Below are 19,961 nucleotides of genomic sequence, written 5' to 3'. Positions count from 1 at the left end.
GGCCAGCAGGAGCGGGGCATGCAGCTGCCGTGCTGACCCCCAAGAAGAAGGAGGCCATCAGAGGTGACCTGACACGAGCTCGAGGGGGCTGGGTTGTTTTCTAACCTGACCTGAACCCGACATTTGTGGTTGGGTCCTGTCAGGTTGCAGGGCTCTAGAGAGTGCGTAGGAAAACCTGGCACATCAATCCACTCAGATAAGCCAATGCCAAGTCGCGGGTAAAGATTGTACTGTCCTTGACTCCGTTTCAGGGAGCCTCTGCTCATTTCACTCAGCATGAGGCTCCGTCCCACCATGACATCCCACCAGTGGCTAGGACATGGGCCTGGGACTCAAGACACCTATGTGTCTAGTCCCTGCTCTGCCACTGACTTGCTGTATGACCTCAGGTCACTCACTTAACTCCTCGGTGTCTCAGTTTGCCCCTGTGAGGAGTGGGGATGATGATAGTGATTGGCCTTTGTCAGGTTCTTTGGGTGAAAACACTAAAGAGAAGGATTAGAATCAGCTCATGAGGAAACTGGGACCAGGATCTGTGTAAAGAACTGGCCTCTATCTGCAATTAGGTGTCATTTTGGGTCTTGAAAGATCTCTCAGCAAGGTCCCATCCGGGCCAGTACTGTCCCTGAACGCATTAGGGTCAGTGGCAGGCGGTTGTATTGCTCACATTTCCGTAAGTGTCAATCTGGAGACCCTGCATCAGCAGCTCTAGTGAAACCATAACCCTTCCCGGTCCCCCCAGCCCTTCCACACTGCGTGATCTGACCCATGTGTTATCTGGGAACTCGTGGGGGGAGGGGGGGAGCGGCAGATGACAGTGCTGTACGAGTGCAGGGGCTTTGAGACACAGAGCTTCCCTGCGCTGTTCAATTTGGGAAGAACTATTCCATTCCCCTCTTGGGGCTGGTGGGGGAGCCAGACTTGAGTGTACTGATCCCCTGGACTCCAGGGCTGCCTGCCCAGTCCTGAATCAGGAGGGGGAAAATCCTGTTAGTTGGACCGTTGGCCGCCCATCTGCAAACGCACCATGCTGCTCTCCTCACTCTGGCCAGGACTGTGAAATCACAACTTTCCTCCTGGGGCGAAAGGAGGGAGACCCCCTGGATCCTGCTTCTCTCTCACTCTTGGGGATGGAGACAATCTTGTTTCAGGATCAAGGTAGAGGGAGCTCTTGGATTCAAGACTGAGATAAAGTTCCCTTGAAGTACTTAGTCCATCCCCTCTTCTCCCCTCTCTGAGGGATTTTTCCTGGACTGTCCCCACAACTGAAGAGCACAAGAATGTTTTGTGTCTCAGAGCCCCTGCTCTGGTACAACACAGTCACCTGCAGCTTCTCCCGAGGCCCCAGCTAACATGTGGGTCAGATTTCACAGCATGGGAGCTTTGGGGGCGGGGGAGTTTGGGGTTTCACTGCAGCTTATGGGAGTTTGCACTGTTTCTGCACACAGCCATCTGGCCTCTGGCAGGGTGCGTGTTCCCCATGCCACATGTGTGCAGAGAGCCCGTGACGCTGGACGCCATCATCATGCCAACACTCTGGAATCTCATGGGCATGTGCCAACCTGCTGCTGACCCTAATGTGTCTTGGTGTCACCTGTGAGGGAAAGGGAAGAAAGGCCAATGCTGGAGGGCTGATTTGGTTGCACTGACATTAGATCCAAACCCCAGATCCATGGACTTTGAGGAGCTGGGGATCTGGATTCAAATTTTCACCTTGGTCCCTCTGTAATGGACGCCTGGCCAGGATTGTTTCAGAGCATGGAGTGCCATCCCACACTCCCACTCCAGCTGTCCTGCCTCCACAGGGACAGGCTGGGGTAGAGCTGGCCCTGCTACTAAGGGTCCTGATCCTATGGGCGGCAGTGCCTCCCATGGCTGCTCTGCTCCACAGCCAGCCTGGCTCCCTCGCACCCAGCTCTTCCCCGCCATTCGCCCAAGCGCACCAGGCTTCCCCACTCATTGGCTGCTGCGGACTTTCTCCCTTCACTCTGCTCCAGCAGAAGCCCAGGCTCCACCACTGGGATCCCCTATCTTTACCCTCCTTCTCCTCTTCCTCCTCCAGGAGATGCCCAGTTCCCCCTTCCCCATAAGGGACCCTCTTCAGATCCTATTTCTCCTTCACCATATCCTCCTCCTCTCCCCAGTTAGTCTCCACTCAGTCCTATCCTCCCCTCCCACAAGAGACCCCCTCTCACCATATCCCTGCCTGTCCCCCAAGATCCCACCTATGCGATCCTCCCCTCCCCTCCCCTCTCTCCACATTTCCTCTTCCCCTCACTCACGAGATCCCCAGATCCCATTTTCTCTTCCCTGTTGTCCCATTTCTTCTTGGGGTGGGCATGTGGGAAGTGGGGAGAAAGATCCAGACTGGTGAAGAGCTGGGTTAGATTGAGTCCAAGAGAGAGAAATGACTCCAGGGTGCAGTGAGTAAGTGAGTGTGACTGAAACAGGGTGGAGGGCAGGGGCCAGGAGAGAGAGCAAGGATGATGGGATGAGAGAAGAGGGAATGAGAAAACAGATGTAACCCTTGGAGAAGAGAAGACAAAGAGAGGGGCAAAGGCAGGAGAGAGCACAACACAAAGAACCAGGAAGGGTCAGGAGTGGGCTGGAGAGAGAGACACAATTATTGCATAGGGTAGAAAAGAGAAGGAGAAGGGGGAGAGAGCCAGAGAGAGAGTGAAAGATGCCACAGATTGTAAAGAAAGGAAGAAAACAATAGTGTAACGGAGAGACATGCAGAGTGAGCTCAGAAACTGAGTGTTAATCATCACTATACAGATGGCATGGAGCTTAGGGGGCTGGGAAGTTTGCTCAGGGCAGTTAAATAGCTAGGGTCATCCCAGCAGGAGCACAGCTTTTGACATGTGCCCTGTCGTGAGCCACTGATTTTCCATCCTGACCCCTCTTATCTGGCATGGGTGTGTGTGACTGGGTCAAGCCTCTGTGTCCGTTCCCCCCTCCTCCCCCTTCCACACACACATCTCTGGCCTGCTTGAAAATTCAGCCCTTGCCTGAACATGTCAGCTTTAGATATGGAACATAAGTCGGGAGGACTGAAAATCTTCTGGTGAAACTAGAGCTGAGTGAACATGGGAATTTCCATTCCATGGGGAATTTCCGTTCCATGGGAAATTTCAACGTTTGGTTTCATCCTGAATTGGGACGAAAAGTTGAAATATTGAATTTTTTCACAGTGTGAACATTTCTGAAAAATTTTCATTTGGAAATGGCAAAACGTTTCATTTCAGTCTGTTGAACTGACCAAAATGTTTCATTTCTGTATCAGTTCCGTATTAAACTGCATCTTTAGATCATGCTGCACTGCCTCATGGGAGTTGTAGTCTGGATGCCTGCTATCCCCATTCTTTTTTTGGGCCTGTCTTCCTGGTCAGACTACATCTCCCAGGATGCAATTGCATTTATGGGACTCCCCGATGCACTACATGGCTTGGGCAGAGGGAACAGACCCAAATGGAAATATTTTGGCCAGACTTTTCGAACAGAAAATCAAATGTTGACAAAATCAAAGTCTTTGGGCTGAATATTACGATTTTACAGAAATTAAAAAATCATTTTAAAGGAATATTCCCAGCCAGCTCTATCTGAAAGTTCTTTTTGTTAGAAAATTGGGGTTTTTACTAAACAAAATTTTTCAGAAAAAGAGTCTGTTCTTTCTCAGAAAACTCTGAAACTCTTGGGGGAAACAAATCAGTTTTTGGTAGCTTTTGGTTAAAATTTTACTGGTTTTTATAATGAAAAATCAAAATTTTCCTCTGAAAGCGAAACCAGCTCTAGACATAAGTAAGAATGTATGAGGCAAGGCTCTACTCTCAAACTGCTCTCCAAAGAACCTCACCAAAACTTGCTCTTAGGCAGGGTTGGCTGGCGGGCTTCTCCCTACAGGACAACTTCCTGCTCCTCCCTTTAGTTGTCTGCCCAGGTGCCACTCAGGTTGGTTCCAATGAGGCCCACCTGGTCTGGCTATCAGGATGAGTCAGCAGAGCAGTTCTCCACCTCCCCACAGGGCACTAATGCCTGATGCCTTGTTACAGTGGCACATGGTCCCCAATTCAACACACTCAAAGAAACAGCAGGCCCACAGAGTCTGAGTGAGAAAAGAAGCTAACTTTGCGGTCTTATCAGAGGTTTGAATGTCTTGGAGAATAATTAATGCCAGAAAGGCTGGGCACAAGGGCCATTGTACCTTTGAAATGCATTTAATTTGTCTTTACAAATGGTATGGAACATGGGTTTGTTGTCCGATACAGGCATGAGAGTAAGGCCTGCAGCTCACGGGGCTGGCTGGCTGCAAAAGAACATGTCCTGACTGCAGAGTAGGACTGACGGCTGGGGACCTTGGGACACCCAGGACAATGTCACCGCACAGAATGCCTCCCTCCATCAGTGGGAAAGGAGAGCTGACGAGTGTGCTGCCCTCTCGGCACAGCCACAATCCCGTAGCTGTTCCACAGGGCCCCTCGTGCCCCGTGGGGAGCCCTGGCTCCGCCCTGCCGCTGAGCGCAATGGGGGAAGGGGGCAGGTGGGGACTGCCCAGATGCAGCCCCTGTTTGATTCTTTTCCCTCTTAACAAAGGGTAGGCGTCTTCGAAAGTGAGCTCAGCACAGGGGAATAATGGGCCGACTGCCCCGGGAGCCAAGTGGGGCAAGAGGCTGGGAAGCAGCAGGGAGTTCAGTCCCACCTCCTGTCTCTGGCATGGATAAGCAGAGCCCACTTCCTCCCCATATCTCTCCCTTCCCCACCCTGGCCCAGGCAAGCGCACCCCCTCCCTCCCCAAAGCTCCCCCTTCCCTCTCTGGCTGGTGTGAACAGCACCCCTCCCTCCCTTCCTCCCCATCGCTCCCCCACTCCTGCCTGGGCTAGGTGAGCAATACCCACCCCACAGCTCCCACTCCCCTCCCTGGCCTGGGTACGCAGTGCCCCCACCCCTAAGTTCCTCCTCCCCTCCCTGGCCTGGGTAGGCAGTGCTACGTGTCCCAACAGCTCCTCCTCCCCTCCCTGGCTGAGTAGCCAGAACTTGCCCTCCTCTGTGGCCAGGGCAATGAGAACTCCCCCCTGCCCTTTCAGGACATTTTCACTCCTAAAACGGACATCCTCAGACTGGGCACAGTGGGAACACTGATCTTGCCAGCTCTAATCTCCACCGGCTCTGAGCTGGAGGGAGGCAGCTGAGGGCTGGGAGTGGGTTCAGACAGCTTGCAACACATGAGGAATTATTATTAAAATGTGTGATTCGGGGTGCTGGGTATTACTGGTATTATGGTAGCACCTAGAGGCTCTGGCTGAGATCAGGGCCCCATGGTGCTGGGGGCTGCACAGAGTGACAGACCCTGCCCCAAAGAGCTTGCAGTGTAAACAGACAAGACAGTGACAGAGTGAGGGAAGGGAAGTATTACTGTTCCCATTCTACACATGGGGAATGGTGAAACTTAGGGTATGTCTACACTGCAAGAAAACCCAGCAGCACTGAATCTCAGCTGGCTCAGGCTCATGGTGCTTGCAGTGCAGAGCTAAAAATACCAGTGTAGATGTTACCACTGGGGCTGGAGACTAGGGTCTAGGACCCGCATTGGCAGATTTCAGAGCCCCAGGCCCCTGACCAAGCAGGAATGTCTATACTGCTATATTTAGTCATATAGTGTGAGGAGGGTTGACAACTGTCTAATCGCACAAACCCAAACGCCCTTGCCCAGAGGTCAAGCCCCTGCCCCGCCCCTTCTCTGAGGCCCCGCCCCCACTCACTGCATTCCCCCTCCTTCTGTCATTTGCTGTCCCCCACCCTCACTCAGTTTCACGGGGCTGGGTAAGGGCATTGGGGTGTGGGAGAGGGTGCGAGCTCTGGGCTGGGGGGTGGGGCCAACAGGTTTGGAGTGTGGGACCGGGCTCTGGGCTGAGCCTGGGGCAGAGGGTTGGGGTGCAGGAGGGGGTTTGGGGTGCGGGCTACGGCTGGGCAACGCTTACCTCGGGAGGCTCCCAGAAGCAACTGGTATGTCTGGCTCCTAGGCTCGGGTGGCCAGGTGGCTCTGCGTGCTGCCCCTGCCTGCAGGCACCGCCCCCGCTGCTCCCATTGGCTGGGAACCGCTCGGGTAGGCAGTGCAGAGAACCCTGGCCCCCCCTGTGCCTAGCAGCCAGAGGGACGTGCTGGTTACTTCCGGGAGCTGTGTGGAGCCAAGGAGCCTGCCTGAGCCACACTGCACTGCTGATCGGACTTTTAGCGGGCTATTAAAATCTCCCAGATTGGTTTCAGTAGCCACCGGGAAATCAATTCCAGGAGACTCCCGGCCAATGCGGGAGGGTTGGCAACCCTAATGCACGAGCCCGAGTCAGTTAACCCATGCTCTGAGACTTGCTGCGATGGTTTTTTTTCTGCAGCACAGACATAGGGTCAAACTGTGAACCTTTTGCTCACGTTGAATAGAGCCTTACTCCACAAGTAGTCCCACTAAATTCACTACTCATTGAGAGTAAGGGTCTCACAACCTGGGCCAGAGAGATCATGTGACTTGCCCAAAGTCCCAAATGGCGTCTCGGGCAGAGCTGGGAATTGAACCCTGATCGCCTGAGTCCCAGTGCAGTGCAGTGCCTTCACCTTATCCTTGGTTTCAGGAGCACCGGGTTCTGTTCCTGCCTCTGCCACAGGCTTGCTGTGTGACTTTGTACAAGTCATTTCCTCTCTCTGTGCCTCCATTTCCCATCTGTAAAATGGGAATAATAACCTCGCAGGGGTGTTGTGTAGGGATTAATTAGATCTGAGCAAACTCCTTTGAGATCCATGAACCAGATACTGTACAAGTGCAAAGTATAAATTTCTTCTTATTAAAATAATTGATCAATGGGTAGGGCCTGGAGGGTTGGAGTTAACAACATTTGTTCTTCATGGATGGGTGAGGAAATGGGATTCCATATTAAGAAATCTGATCCTAGCACAGATCTGGGATTGCACCCAGCTCTGTGCTGGGATCAGATTCCTTAATCTTTGTACTGATTAGTTAGACGAAGCCAGGACATAGTTGTTTGTTAAATGTGCAGCTGATACTGACATAGCAGGAGTGGTTAAAGCACAGAGGGAAGCGGCTCTTTTACACCATAATCTTATGAGAATGGGCTCAGGGGTGGAATATGGCGTGTTATATATCTTAAGTGTAATGTGATGCCATTGGGTAGAAACAATGCCCAAACTAATTACAGTGTGAACAGCACTGAATTAGATTATACAGCAGTGGAAAAGGATCCCCGTGTATTGACAGACCTGGTATTTTAGAGTTACTGATGTTTTATTACAGGGGAACAGCCTTGTTGGCAGCACAGGGTATTTTCCGAGATACGCAGTAATAGAGAAAGCATCAGATGCACCGGGTAAGGGAAGACCACAGTCAAGGCAACGTCATGAGGTTCAGGAGCTATGCAGGGTCTTATCAGAGAAGTCATATCAGTGGTTGGTTTTTAATCTATTCAGTCCACTTGTCTCAAATTCCCTCAAATAGCTCAGCTGTTAAGACAGGCTGCAATTCTTTTATGTGACTCACATTTTGATAGTGGACATATATTTCAACAACCCTTACTTAACATATGTGTAGCTGGTAGTGATACCTATAGTTGAGATTGGCCGACAGTTCCCATTATAAGACCCTGTTTTCAGTTGCCTATAACTTTGCCAAACTTAAATAATTTCGGCCTAAATTTTCCATGCCGGGTATTTGTCTCAGGCTGATTATTTTATTTCATATTTTTAAATTTCAGCTCATTTCTGAGAATGAGATTAGGGGAAAATGCTTTAGCACCTCTCTGCTTGGACCCAGGCACTTGAAATTTGGCATGGGGTTTGCCTTTTGTCAGGGCTGTGCCTTTTGCTGCCCCATGAAAATCCACCCAAGTTTGCAAAAAGAAAAGGAGGACTTGTGGCACCTTAGAGAATAACAAGTTTATTTGAGTATAAGCTTTCATGAGCTACAGCTCACTTCATCAGATGCATGCAGTGGAAAATACAGTAGGACGATTTTATATAACAGAAAACATGAAACAATGGGTGTTACCATACACCCTGTAATGAGAGTGATCAGGTAAGGTGAGCTGTTACCAGCAGGAGAGAAAAAAAACCTTTTGTAGTGATAATCAAGGTGGGCCATCTCCAGCAGTTGACAAAAACATGTGAGGAACAGTAGGGGGGGAAATAAACATGGGGAAATAGTTTTACTTTGTGTAATGACACATCTACTCCCAGTCTTTATTGAAGCCTAATTTAATGGTGTCCAGTTTGCAAATTAATTCCAATTCAGCAGTCTCTCGTTGGAGTCTATTTTTGAAGTTTTTTTGTTGAAGAATTGCCACTTTTAGGTCTGTAATCGAGTGACCAAAGAGATTGAAGTGTTCTCCAACTGGTTTTTGAATGTTACAATTCTTAACGTCTGATTTGTGCCCATTTATTCTTTTGCATAGAGACTGTCCAGTTTGGCCAATGTACATGGCAGAGGGGCATTGCTGGCAAATGATGACATATATCACATTGGTAGATGTGCAGGTGAACGAATCTCTGATAGTGTGGCTGATGTGATTAGGCCCCGTGATGGTGTCCCCTGAATAGATATGTGGACACAGTTGGCAACAGGCTTTGTTGCAAGGGTAGGTTCCTGGGTTAGTGGTTCTGTTGTGTGGTGTGTGGTTGCTGGTGAGTATTTGCTTCAGTTTGGGGGGGCTGTCTGTAAGCAAGGACTGGCCTGTCTCCCAAGATCTGTGAGAGTGAAAAAAATCTGTTTGCACTTTCTCAGTAGAGACTTGTTACAGTTTGGCCCCTAAATTTGCTGAAGATTCCATTTGCAGTGGGCATGCTCCAGCCCAGGGATTCAGGGTCTGAGCGGGACTTTTGCTGCAGTTGTTCCTGCCACCAGCCAGATTTGTCTACGGTATCGGGCACAGATACTGAGAGCTAGGAGACAGTCTCTCCTGTTCTCTCAATGCTCCCTCTGCTGGCCCCCAGGAAGGGAGGAGGAGCAGAGGAGAAAGCTGCCTGACTGGAATGCAGGGGAATGGGAGAATAGGAGAAGTAAAGCAGGAACCAAGGAGTGGATGGGGACAGGAGCGACGAGGATACCAGGAGACGGGGACAGGAGCCAAGGTGGGGCAGGTAGGAGCTGCAAGGGACAGGGGCAGGATTGTCTATAACTACTAAAGCACATTCCCCTCCAGAACCTGGAGTTGAGCCCAGGAATCCGAGTCTGACCATTCCTCTGCTGTCAGTAAATAGCTGTGAAATGTTCTGGCATAGGCTATGTCTCATCTTCCTCTAGTGGCTGGTCCACATAAGGGTAACCTGCAACTGCTCCCAGTTGCTTTGTTAGCTCACGTGGCAGAGGTCTGTGCTGTGGATCTAATAGGCTGAACCCTGCTGGTGACCCAAGCTGGGGATCAGTATGTCTCCATTTGATATAATTTCTGTTTGGTCACATTGTTGCATTTTTAAAATTAGGAAATCACATTTAAAAAGCAAATAAATAAAATGTTAAAGCTGGAAAATCTAGCACTCAGGTGTTAGGAAATGGCAGAATTAAGACTGTGTGGGGAAAAATCGTATGTGACCATTCAGTGAAAGGCTGGATCATAATGCAGGTGCACGGGGGGCCAAATTAAGGGTGCAGAGGGAACCCAATTGTTGCATATCCTAACTCTTGAGTGCTTGACTTGGCAACCTTGACATTATATTAACATAGTTTATTGGCTGGGATAATTATTTATATTAGAGCAGCACTTGAGGTCCCGGCTGAGATCAGGGCCTCGTTGTACAAACATTTACTGAGAGCCAGTCCTTGCCCTGAAGAGCTGACAGTCTAAACAGACGTGATCGGCATAAGGTGGAACAGCAGACAGAGGGGAAGGTCACACAGCAGGTGCGTGGCAGAGCTGGGAACAGATCCTGGGTTTCCTGAGTCCCAGTCCAATGCCCTAGACCAGTGGACCCCAAACTGTGGGGCACGTGCTCTAGGGGGGTGCAGAGGAACATTCAGGGGGAGGTGCACAGTGGTGCCTGGGCCAGTAACCACAGGGGGTAGGGAGGGAGCACAGCGTTACCCAGCCCCGCTTTGTCTCCAGCCCAGCTCCTTTCCCAGCCGCAGATCCATTTGGCCCCTTGCTCTGCCCCCAGCCCAGCTCTGCCCCCAGCAGCAGCTCCGCTCCACCCCCTGCTCCACCCCAGCCGAGCTCCGCCCCCAGCCACAGCACCGCTCCGCCCCCTGCTCCACCCCCTGCTCCGCCCCCAGCCCAGCTCCGCCCCCAGCCACAGCACCGCTCCGCCCCCTGCTCCGCCCCCTGCTCCGCCCCCAGCCCAGCTCCGCCCCCAGCCACAGCACCGCTCCGCCCCCTGCTCCGCCCCCAGCCCAGCTCCGCCCCCAGCCACAGCACCGCTCCGCCCCCTGCTCCGCCCCCAGCCCAGCTCCGCCCCCAGCCACAGCACCGCTCCGCCCCCTGCTCCGTCCCCAGCCCAGCTCCACCCCCAGCCACAGCACCGCTCCGCCCCCTGCTCCGCCCCCAGCCCAGCTCCGCCCCCAGCCACAGCACCGCTCCGCCCCCTGCTCCGCCCCCAGCCACAGCTCCGCCCCCAGCCACAGCACCGCTCCGCCCCCTGCTCCGCCCCCAGCCCAGCTCCGCCCCCAGCCCAGCTCCGCCCCCAGCCACAGCACCGCTCCGCCCCCTGCTCCGCCCCCTGCTCCGCCCCCAGCCCAGCTCCGCCCCCAGCCACAGCACCGCTCCGCCCCCTGCTCCGCCCCCTGCTCCGCCCCCAGCCCAGCTCCGCCCCCAGCCACAGCACCGCTCCACCCCCTGCTCCGCCCCCTGCTCCGCCCCCAGCCCAGCTCCGCCCCCAGCCACAGCACCGCTCCGCCCCCTGCTCCGCCCCCAGCCCAGCTCCGCCCCCAGCCACAGCACCGCTCCGCCCCCTGCTCCGCCCCCAGCCCCAGCCCAGCTCCGCCCCCAGCCACAGCACCGCTCCACCCCCTGCTCCGCCCCCTGCTCCGCCCCCAGCCCAGCTCCGCCCCCAGCCACAGCACCGCTCCGCCCCCTGCTCCGCCCCCAGCCCAGCTCCGCCCCCAGCCACAGCACCGCTCCACCCCCTGCTCCACCCCAGCCGAGCTCCGCCCCCAGCCACAGCACCGCTCCGCCCCCTGCTCCGCCCCCAGCCCAGCTCCGCCCCCAGCCACAGCACCGCTCCGCCCCCTGCTCCGCCCCCTGCTCCGTCCCCAGCCCAGCTCCACCCCCAGCCACAGCACCGCTCCGCCCCCTGCTCCGCCCCCAGCCCAGCTCCGCCCCCAGCCCAGCTCCGCCCCCAGCCCAGCTCCGCCCCCAGCCACAGCACCGCTCCGCCCCCTGCTCCGCCCCCAGCCCAGCTCCGCCCCCAGCCACAGCACCGCTCCGCCCCCTGCTCCGCCCCCTGCTCCGCCCCCTGCTCCGCCCCCTGCTCCGCCCCCAGCCCAGCTCCGCCCCCAGCCACAGCTCCGCTCCGCCCCCTGCTCCGCCCCCAGCCCAGCTCCGCCCCCAGCCACAGCTCCGCTCCGCCCCCTGCTCCGCCCCCTGCTCCGCCCCCAGCCACAGCACCGCTCCGCCCCCTGCTCCGCCCCCTGCTCCGCCCCTAGCCCAGCTCCGCCCCCAGCCACAGCACCGCTCCGCCCCCTGCTCCGCCCCCTGCTCCGCCCCTAGCCCAGCTCCGCCCCCAGCCACAGCTCCGCTCCGCCCCCTGCCCCGCCCCCAGCCCAGCTCCGCCCCCAGCCACAGCTCCGCTCCGCCCCCTGCTCCGCCCCCAGCCCAGCTCCGCCCCCAGCCACAGCTCCGCTCCGCCCCCTGCTCCGCCCCCAGCCCAGCCCCACCCCCAGCCACAGCACCGCTCCGCCCCCTGCTCCGCCCCCAGCCCAGCTCCGCCCCCAGCCACAGCTCCGCTCCGCCCCCTGCTCCGCCCCCAGCCCAGCTCCGCCCCCAGCCACAGCACCGCTCCGCCCCCTGCTCCGCCCCCTGCTCCGCCCCCAGCCCAGCTCCGCCCCCAGCCACAGCTCCGCTCCGCCCCCTGCTCCGCCCCCAGGCCAGCTCCGCCCCCAGCCACAGCTCCGCTCCGCCCCCTGCCCCGCCCCCTGCTCCGCCCCCAGCCCAGCTCCGCCCCCAGCCACAGCACCGCTCCGCCCCCTGCTCCGCCCCCTGCTCCGCCCCTAGCCCAGCTCCGCCCCCAGCCACAGCTCCGCTCCGCCCCCTGCTCCGCCCCCAGCCCAGCTCCGCCCCCAGCCACAGCACCGCTCCGCCCCCTGCCCCGCCCCCAGCCCAGCTCCGCTCCCAGCCACAGCACCGCTCCGCCCCCTGCCCCGCCCCCAGCCCAGCTCCGCTCCCAGCCACAGCTCCGCTCCGCCCCCTGCTCCGCCCCCTGCTCCGCCCCCAGCCACAGCTCCGCTCCGCCCCCTGCCCCGCCCCCTGCTCCGTCCCCAGCCCAGCTCCGCCCCCAGCCACAGCTCCGCTCCGCCCCCTGCTCCACCCCAGCCCAGCTCCGCCCCCAGCCACAGCACCGCTCCGCCCCCTGCCCCGCCCCCAGCCCAGCTCCGCTCCCAGCCACAGCTCCGCTCCGCCCCCTGCTCCGCCCCCTGCTCCGCCCCCAGCCACAGCTCCGCTCCGCCCCCTGCTCCGCCCCCAGCCCAGCTCCGCCCCCAGCCACAGCTCCGCTCCGCCCCCTGCCCCGCCCCCTGCTCCGTCCCCAGCCCAGCTCCGCCCCCAGCCACAGCACCGCTCCGCCCCCTGCTCCGCCCCCTGCTCCGTCCCCAGCCCAGCTCCGCCCCCAGCCACAGCTCCGCTCCGCCCCCTGCTCCGCCCCCAGCCCAGCTCCGCCCCCAGCCACAGCACCGCTCCGCCCCCTGCTCCGCCCCCTGCTCCGTCCCCAGCCCAGCTCCGCCCCCAGCCACAGCTCCGCTCCGCCCCCTGCCCCGCCCCCAGCCCAGCTCCGCTCCCAGCCACAGCTCCGCTCCGCCCCCTGCTCCACCCCAGCCCAGCTCCGCCCCCAGCCACAGCTCCGCTCCGCCCCCTGCTCCGCCCCCAGCCCAGCTCCGCCCCCAGCCACAGCTCCGCTCCGCCCCCTGCCCCGCCCCCAGCCCAGCTCCGCTCCCAGCCACAGCTCCGCTCCGCCCCCTGCTCCACCCCAGCCCAGCTCCGCCCCCAGCCACAGCTCCGCTCCGCCCCCTGCTCCGCCCCCAGCCCAGCTCCGCCCCCAGCCACAGCACCGCTCCGCCCCCTGCCCCGCCCCCTGCTCCGCCCCCAGCCCAGCTCCGCCCCCAGCCACAGCTCCGCTCCGCCCCCTGCTCCACCCCAGCCCAGCTCCGCTCCGCTCCGCCCCCTGCCCCGCCCCCAGCCCAGCTCCGCCCCCAGCCCAGCTCCGCCCCCAGCCCCAGCCCAGCTCCGCCCCTAGCTGCAGCTCCACTGAGCCCCCTGGCCTGGCCCCAGCCCAGCTCCGCCCTCTTTCCCTCTCTGCGCCGAGACCGGCTCCGCCGCTAGCTCCAGCTCCTCCCCCTCCCCAGCTCTGCCTTCGTCCCAAGCTCCGCTGCTGAGCCAACGGTGCAGCCATGCGGGGCGGGGGGGGCTGTTTCCCTTTCTGGTAGTGGTCGGGGGGCACGAGAGAAAAAGTTTGGGCACCACGGCCCCGGACCGTGCAATCTCACCAGTCCCCCTTGGCAGTCTCTTACGTGGGTTCCTGCTGCTCAGCGGGAGGAAAGGTGCAGGCTGACTCAGAGCCGAAACACCTTTTTGGCTCCAATCACCGGAATTCTGATCAGGGCCCAGACCCGCAAAGGTGTTTCGGTGCCTCGGTCCGACTGAACTCCACAGGAGCTCGGCATCTCAGTACCTTTGAGGAGCTAATAGCTCAGTGGTTTGGGCATGGGCCTGCTAAACCCAGGGTTGTGAGTTCAATCCTTGAGGGGGCCATTTAGGGATCTGGGGCAACAATTGGGGCTTGGTCCTGCTTCGAGCAGGGGGTTGGACTAGATACCTCCTGAGGTCCCTTCCAACGCTGATAGTCTATGAAGTTCTATGAAGCTGGGCCTACGTGTCTGTCTGATTGACTTCAGCAAAGCGGGGCATTTCTTCATTAGTCCTGTCATAAGAGGAATAGTCCTGTGTGTCTATCCCTCAGATAACTCTTGCATCGTTTTTTTGACATCAGGCCGGTAACCTTTCATTCTGGGCTTGCTGCCTTCCCCGGCCGCACATCGCCCCTTGCCCCCACTGCCACCCCAGACTCCCCACCCATCCCCCCATTGCCCCTTGCTCCTGCTGCCTCCCAGGCTCCCCACCCACCTCCCCATCACCCCTGGCCCCTGGTGCCTCCCTCGACCCCCCACCCGTCCCCCCATCGCCCCTTACCCCCGTTGCCTCCCCACCCACCTCCCCATCGCCCCTGGACCCTGCTGCCTCCCTCGGCTCCCGTCCCCCCCCCATCGCCCCTGACCTCTGCTGCCTCTCCTGGTCCCTCACCTATCCCCCCGGTCCCCTCTGCCTCCCTGGGCTTCCCATTGCCCCTGCTCCTTCTGCCTTCCCAGGCTCCCCCCCCATTGCCCCTAGGCCCTGCTGCCTCCCACCCCCCCAATGCCTCGAACTCCCTTCTGCGGCCTTGCACCCTAGGCTCGCCACACTCCTTGCCTCTTGATCATGGTGCCACCGCTAACCACAGCGCCCTGGGCGGTTGCCCACGTTACCCACCCATAAGGCCAGCCCTGCTGGGCTCTTCCCAGGAGAAGACTCCTCATGTCACAGCTTTCCCTCCAGTGTTTCTGTAAGAGTTGCGTGCAGAAATCTCTCCTCATCATTTCCCATTGGCATTCCCTCTGAGAGCGATGACTTGTGGTATTCAGAGCGGTTAGCATTCTGTCCTTCCAGCCCTCTGGAGACCCAGCATTTAACATTCCCCACCCGGCTTGCAGCAGCAGCGAAGAAGCCGAATGAGACATTGGCTCCTCTCAAGACAGGGGGTATATTATACAAGTGCAAAGATAGTCTGTGCCTGTCACGTTCCAGATCTGCTAACTCAGGCTGCAAATCTCATGAGAATAGCTGAGATCTCCAGTTCCTACACTTCCAGCCCAACCCAGGAAGTGAGAAACTTTCCCCCAATCAGCGGTTTAGGCTTTGGCTGATGATTCTTGTCTCATCCAGGCTCAGCCACAAGAAAGAAGCCCAGGGGCCAAAGTTTGGATGCCTGTCTGGGCTGCCCCAAATCTCAGGCATGCTCAGGAGGTTTGGACCCATCTCTAGCTCAGACCTTGCAGCTGCATTCTACTGTATAATATTCTGATTCTGTAACTGAGAGAATTTGTCATGCAGTAGCACCAAGAGAGCTCATTCAAAGATCAGAGCCTCATTATTCTAGGCGCTGTACATGCACATAATAAGAAACCATCCCTGCTCCAAAGAGTGAGGCATCTTAGTCCAGATACTTCTCAGTCTCTCCCCTTGCACACAAGTTTGGAAGTAGGGGAACAATTTAACACCCACACTTAATCTTCTGAGCAGATTTGAATGGAAGCAATATCGCTGCTAGTAATACAACCCATTGAAACACCCTCTGCAAATTCAGAACATTAGCTTCATGGCAAAAGGTAATTGGCGTACAGTTGGAGCTGTCCTGTTATATTAACCTTGTGGGTTTCCAGGCAGACATCTTCCTCTCACTGAATGTGACCAGCCACAGGCATGGAGCCTGTATTTTTCATGCTGGTTGAAAAAAGGTTTGGATGGAAATCGTCTCAAGCCTAGCAATTCATATTCTAGTCCCATGGTTATAGCCCCCCCCCCGAAAGATGATCTGAGGCAATATAAACCAGCACAGATAATATTAGCATCCCTAGATGTAGTAGTGTCCGACCCTTACTCCATCCTCACAGCCTCTGGGATGGAGAGAGGTGAATATTATTAGCCCCATTTTATGGATGGGGAAACTGAGACCCAAATGTGTTAGAGCAAACATTTTCCAAAGTGGCTGTTGATTTGGGGTGCATAATTGGGACACTTAGGGCTGACTTTCCCCAGTGCATTCGCAGCTGCCATTGAGTTTGACTAGAATTGTGGATGTTTAGCATCTCTGAGAATCTCTGGGCGTTGGAGCCTCAAAATCAGTGGCCACTTTTGAAAACTGTGTCCTCAATAAATTGCCTACGGACACCTAGTGAGCCAGAGAGAGTTGGGAATCCCTTATGTCCTTTTCCGGGAAGGGACTTGCCAGGTTAAAAGATGAGAAACAAAGAGTAGGAGTAGACAGTCAGGTATCACAGTGGAGAGACATAAATAGCAGAGTCCCCCAAGGATCTGTATTGGGACCAGTGCTGTTCAACATATCCATAAATGGTTTGGAAAAAGGGGTAATCAGTGAGGTGATAAAGTTTTCAGACTATACAAAATTACTCAAGAGAGTTAAATCCAAAGCTGACTGCGAAGAGTTACAAAGGGAACTCCCAAACTGGGTGACTGGGCAACAAAATGGCAGATGAAATTCAATTCTGATAAGTGAAAAGTAGGCATAATCCCAACCATCCATACAAAATGATAGGGTCTAAATTAACTGTTGCCACTCAGGAAAGAGATCTCGGAATCATTGTGGATAGTTCTCTGAAAACATTTGCTCAACGTGTAGCAGCAGTCAAAAAAGCTAATAGAAAGTAAGGAACCATTAGGAAAGATATAGATAATACTACAGAAAATATCATAATACCCTATATAAATCCATGGTACACCCACAACTTGGCTAATGCATGTAGTTCTGGTCACCCCATCTCAAAAAAGATACAGTAGATTTGGGAAAAGTACAGAGGAGGGCAACAAAAATGATCAGGGGTATGGAATGGCTTTCATATGAGCAGAGATTTCAAAGACTGGGACTGTTCAGTTCAGGTAGGAGATGATTGGTGGGAGGTATGATAGAGGTCTATAAAATGATGAATGGTGTGGAGACAGTGAATGGGGAAGTGTTATTTACCCCTTAACACAACAACAGGAGGTCACCCAAATTAATAGGCAGCAGGTTTAAAACAAAGGAAAAGGAAGTATTTCATCACACAACACACAGACAACTCGTGGAACTCATTGCCAGCAGATGTTGTGAAGGCCAAAATTGCCGTTTTGTTAATTCTTTCTGAATCACCTGGCACTGGCCACTGTCAGAAGACAGGATGCTGGGCTAGATGAACCATTGGTCTGACCCAGGATGGCCGTTCTTCTGTTCTTCTTGGAGGATTCTTTATTCCATAGTGAGGGAAGTACCCTAGGGCTTCCAACTCCCAGATGATTTCACCTGCCTGCAGCAACCTCTTCTTCCCAAGCGCGATCCAAGTGCAATGACTTGAGCAAAGAGAATGTACCTTGCATGCAGTGTGACTGCTGCAGCCACTGGTACCCCATATTCTGTCCAATCCTGATCTGGTGTCCAATAACCTCGCTGGTAAATGGGCATGTGATCTTTAACTGCTCGGTCACCAGGCTGTTTTTGACCCAAAGCTGTTACCCTCCAAAGGCTACCAGGGGCCAGTGGGAACTGAGTTGGAGGATTCAGCCCATTTCCAATGGACAGGTATCCACATCCCAAACGTCACCAACAGAAGAGGTACTAACGGGCAGTCTCGGCAGAGAGGCCAAGAATTAAATGTGCCATGCCGACTGTACAGCCCGCTCTCTGCCAGAGGTCGGGGCTGAGGTATGTAGGGTTGCATAGTGAGGGAAGCTAGCATAGCTCTGTCCATAAGTAGAGGACCTGTCTCCAGAGCTGTCCATCTTTCTTGGGGCTGGGCTTGGAACCTCTCTACATGCCTCTTGCAACACAGCATTGTGTAGCTTCACTTTGTGGCTGTGTCATCCCTCAGAACAGGTGCTGCATTCTGAAGGCACCAGACACTTTTAGCCCAAGGCCCAGATAATACCCCCAGTGAAGTCTACTGCACGTGCAGTGATTCTGCCCACTTAAAACTGCCCCTGCAGTTTTGATTGGATACAGGCTGCACTTCCTAGCCTAAACGGCTGCTGTGCACTGTTAAATGCCAGCCACGCAAAATCTGGGGAGACACAGTCAGATGATCCTGTGAGATTGTGGGGAAGGGGTGATGGCACTGACCCCCTTCTCCTCTGGCCTGTGGCAGCCCCCGTGGCACAGATTCTCTTCTTGTGTCCCGTGGCAATCGCTTGCCGTGCCACGCGGCTTTGTCATTAATCTCTGTGTGTTCCCTTTTTCTCAGGTGCACCAGGAAGGAACGGTGCGAGCGCTCCAGCGAGCCTCGGAGATTCGCCTCGGAGATGAAGCAGTGTGTCCGGCTCACTGTGCATCCCAACAACATCTCCGTCTCCCAGTACAACGTGCTGGTAAGCAGGATCGACCCTCATCTCCACAGTGTCTCCTCCTTCCAGGGAAGCCTAAAGAGGTGTCACCAGTCTTATGTCCCTGGTTACCTGTAACCTTTCATTGACACACTCAGGCTCAGTGGGAAGGACTAGCAGCTTTATTGGATATAGTTGGTCTGGCTGAATGTCTCCCTGGGTGCTCCCTGACATACACTGGGGTCTCACCCAGGGAGGAGGCTCTCCACTTGGATAGTTCCAAAGTCCCGATTAGGAACGTGGAGGGGATCTTTCCTATTCAAGTGTTTGCACATGTGCATTCCACTCATGGTGTGCGCGTGCCCTGCGCACGGTCGTCAGAAATGTTTCCCTCAGTGGTACCCAACAGGGCGGCTTGAGCACCCTCTGCTGCTGCATGCCCCTGTGTGCCAATATAAAGGGCCCAGCCACCCCCGAAACCTCTCAGTTCCTTCTAACTGCCTGTGGGGGGCGGTCTTTGGAATTGCTTGGCTTACCTTAGCAGGTGCTCTCAGTGTGTTCATTGTAAATTAATTGCAGATAGGTTCACAGCATCTTAGTTAATACTGCAGACAATATAAGTTTTCTGTTTTGGTCTCCAGTTGGGGGCTTTTTCCATTGCTGCCTTTCGGCCCCTTGGGTTTTCGCAAAACATGTGGCAGTGGTACCTGCTTTCCTGGGGAGACTAAGAGTACAGAGTCTGCCCTTACCTGGACAACTGGCTAGTCAAGGTCTGGTCCAGGGGTCACTTTCTCTCAGTCAGCCTTCAAAGCTGTGGGTCTACTGATCAACTCAGGCAAGTCTACTATTTGTCCAGTGCAGAGGATAGAGTTTATAGGAGCAGTGCTGGACTCTACTCAAGCCAGAGCATTCCTTCCAGATATAAGATTCAAAACAATTTGCTGTCTTGTGACAGATTTCGAGGTTCACCGCATCTCGAAACGGTGTGAGGCACTTGGGGCATATGGTCTCATGCACACAGGTAGTCCAGCATGCCAGGTTGCACCTCAGAACTCTTCAGGGCTGGCTGGCCTCCATTTAATCACCAAGTTGGCACCATCTGAACACTGTACTCACTGTGCCTTTGTGGGTTCTCACTTCGCTAGATTGGTGGACTGATTCGCTCAATGTTTGTGTGGGCATTCCCTTTGTCCACCATCAGCTTTCACAGACACTGGTGATGGACGCATCTGCCTTGGGGCTGGGGGCTTATCTGTCCTCCCTCTGAACTCAGGTTTGGGGTCCTCAAGGAATCTCTCTCTCCATATCAAAGTCAGGAAGCTAAGGGCTGTCTGCCTAGCCTGTCAGGTCTTCCTACTGCACATCAAGGGAAAAAGCCTGTTTGTTCTCCCAGACAACATGGCAGCCATGTTTTACCTCAATAGGCCAGGAGGAGCTTTATCAGGAAGCAGTTCATCTATGGAACTTTTGCATTGCCAATTCAAGCGATCTCAAGGCCTTCCAAGGTATAGAATGAGCTGGCGGACCGCCTAAGCAGATCATTTACGAGTCACCATGAGTAGTCTTCCCACCTGGATGTTGCCAGATGCATTTTCTAGCAGTGGAAGACTCCCCAGATAGACCTTTTTCAACCAAAGA

At 55.7% G+C, this 19,961-nt stretch overlaps 1 protein-coding gene across 1 annotated transcript in view; it reads left to right on the top strand.

The window, feature by feature from the left end:
• Nucleotides 1-19,961, top strand: part of PLXNA4 (plexin A4) — a 577,512-nt gene that overhangs the window by 394,786 nt on the left and 162,765 nt on the right. Inside the window, exon 5 of the mRNA XM_084633028.1 lies at nucleotides 18,245-18,368. Within this exon, the coding sequence (XP_084489154.1) occupies nucleotides 18,245-18,368 (124 nt within the window). The remainder of the gene's footprint in view (nucleotides 1-18,244; nucleotides 18,369-19,961) is intronic.

Source organism: Lepidochelys olivacea, assembly GCF_965140295.1.
Source record: "Lepidochelys olivacea isolate rLepOli2 genome assembly, chromosome: 1".
NCBI lineage: Eukaryota > Metazoa > Chordata > Testudines > Cheloniidae > Lepidochelys > Lepidochelys olivacea.
Note: the sequence above shows the minus strand (reverse complement) of the source record. Positions and strands in the feature narration are given on the sequence as shown.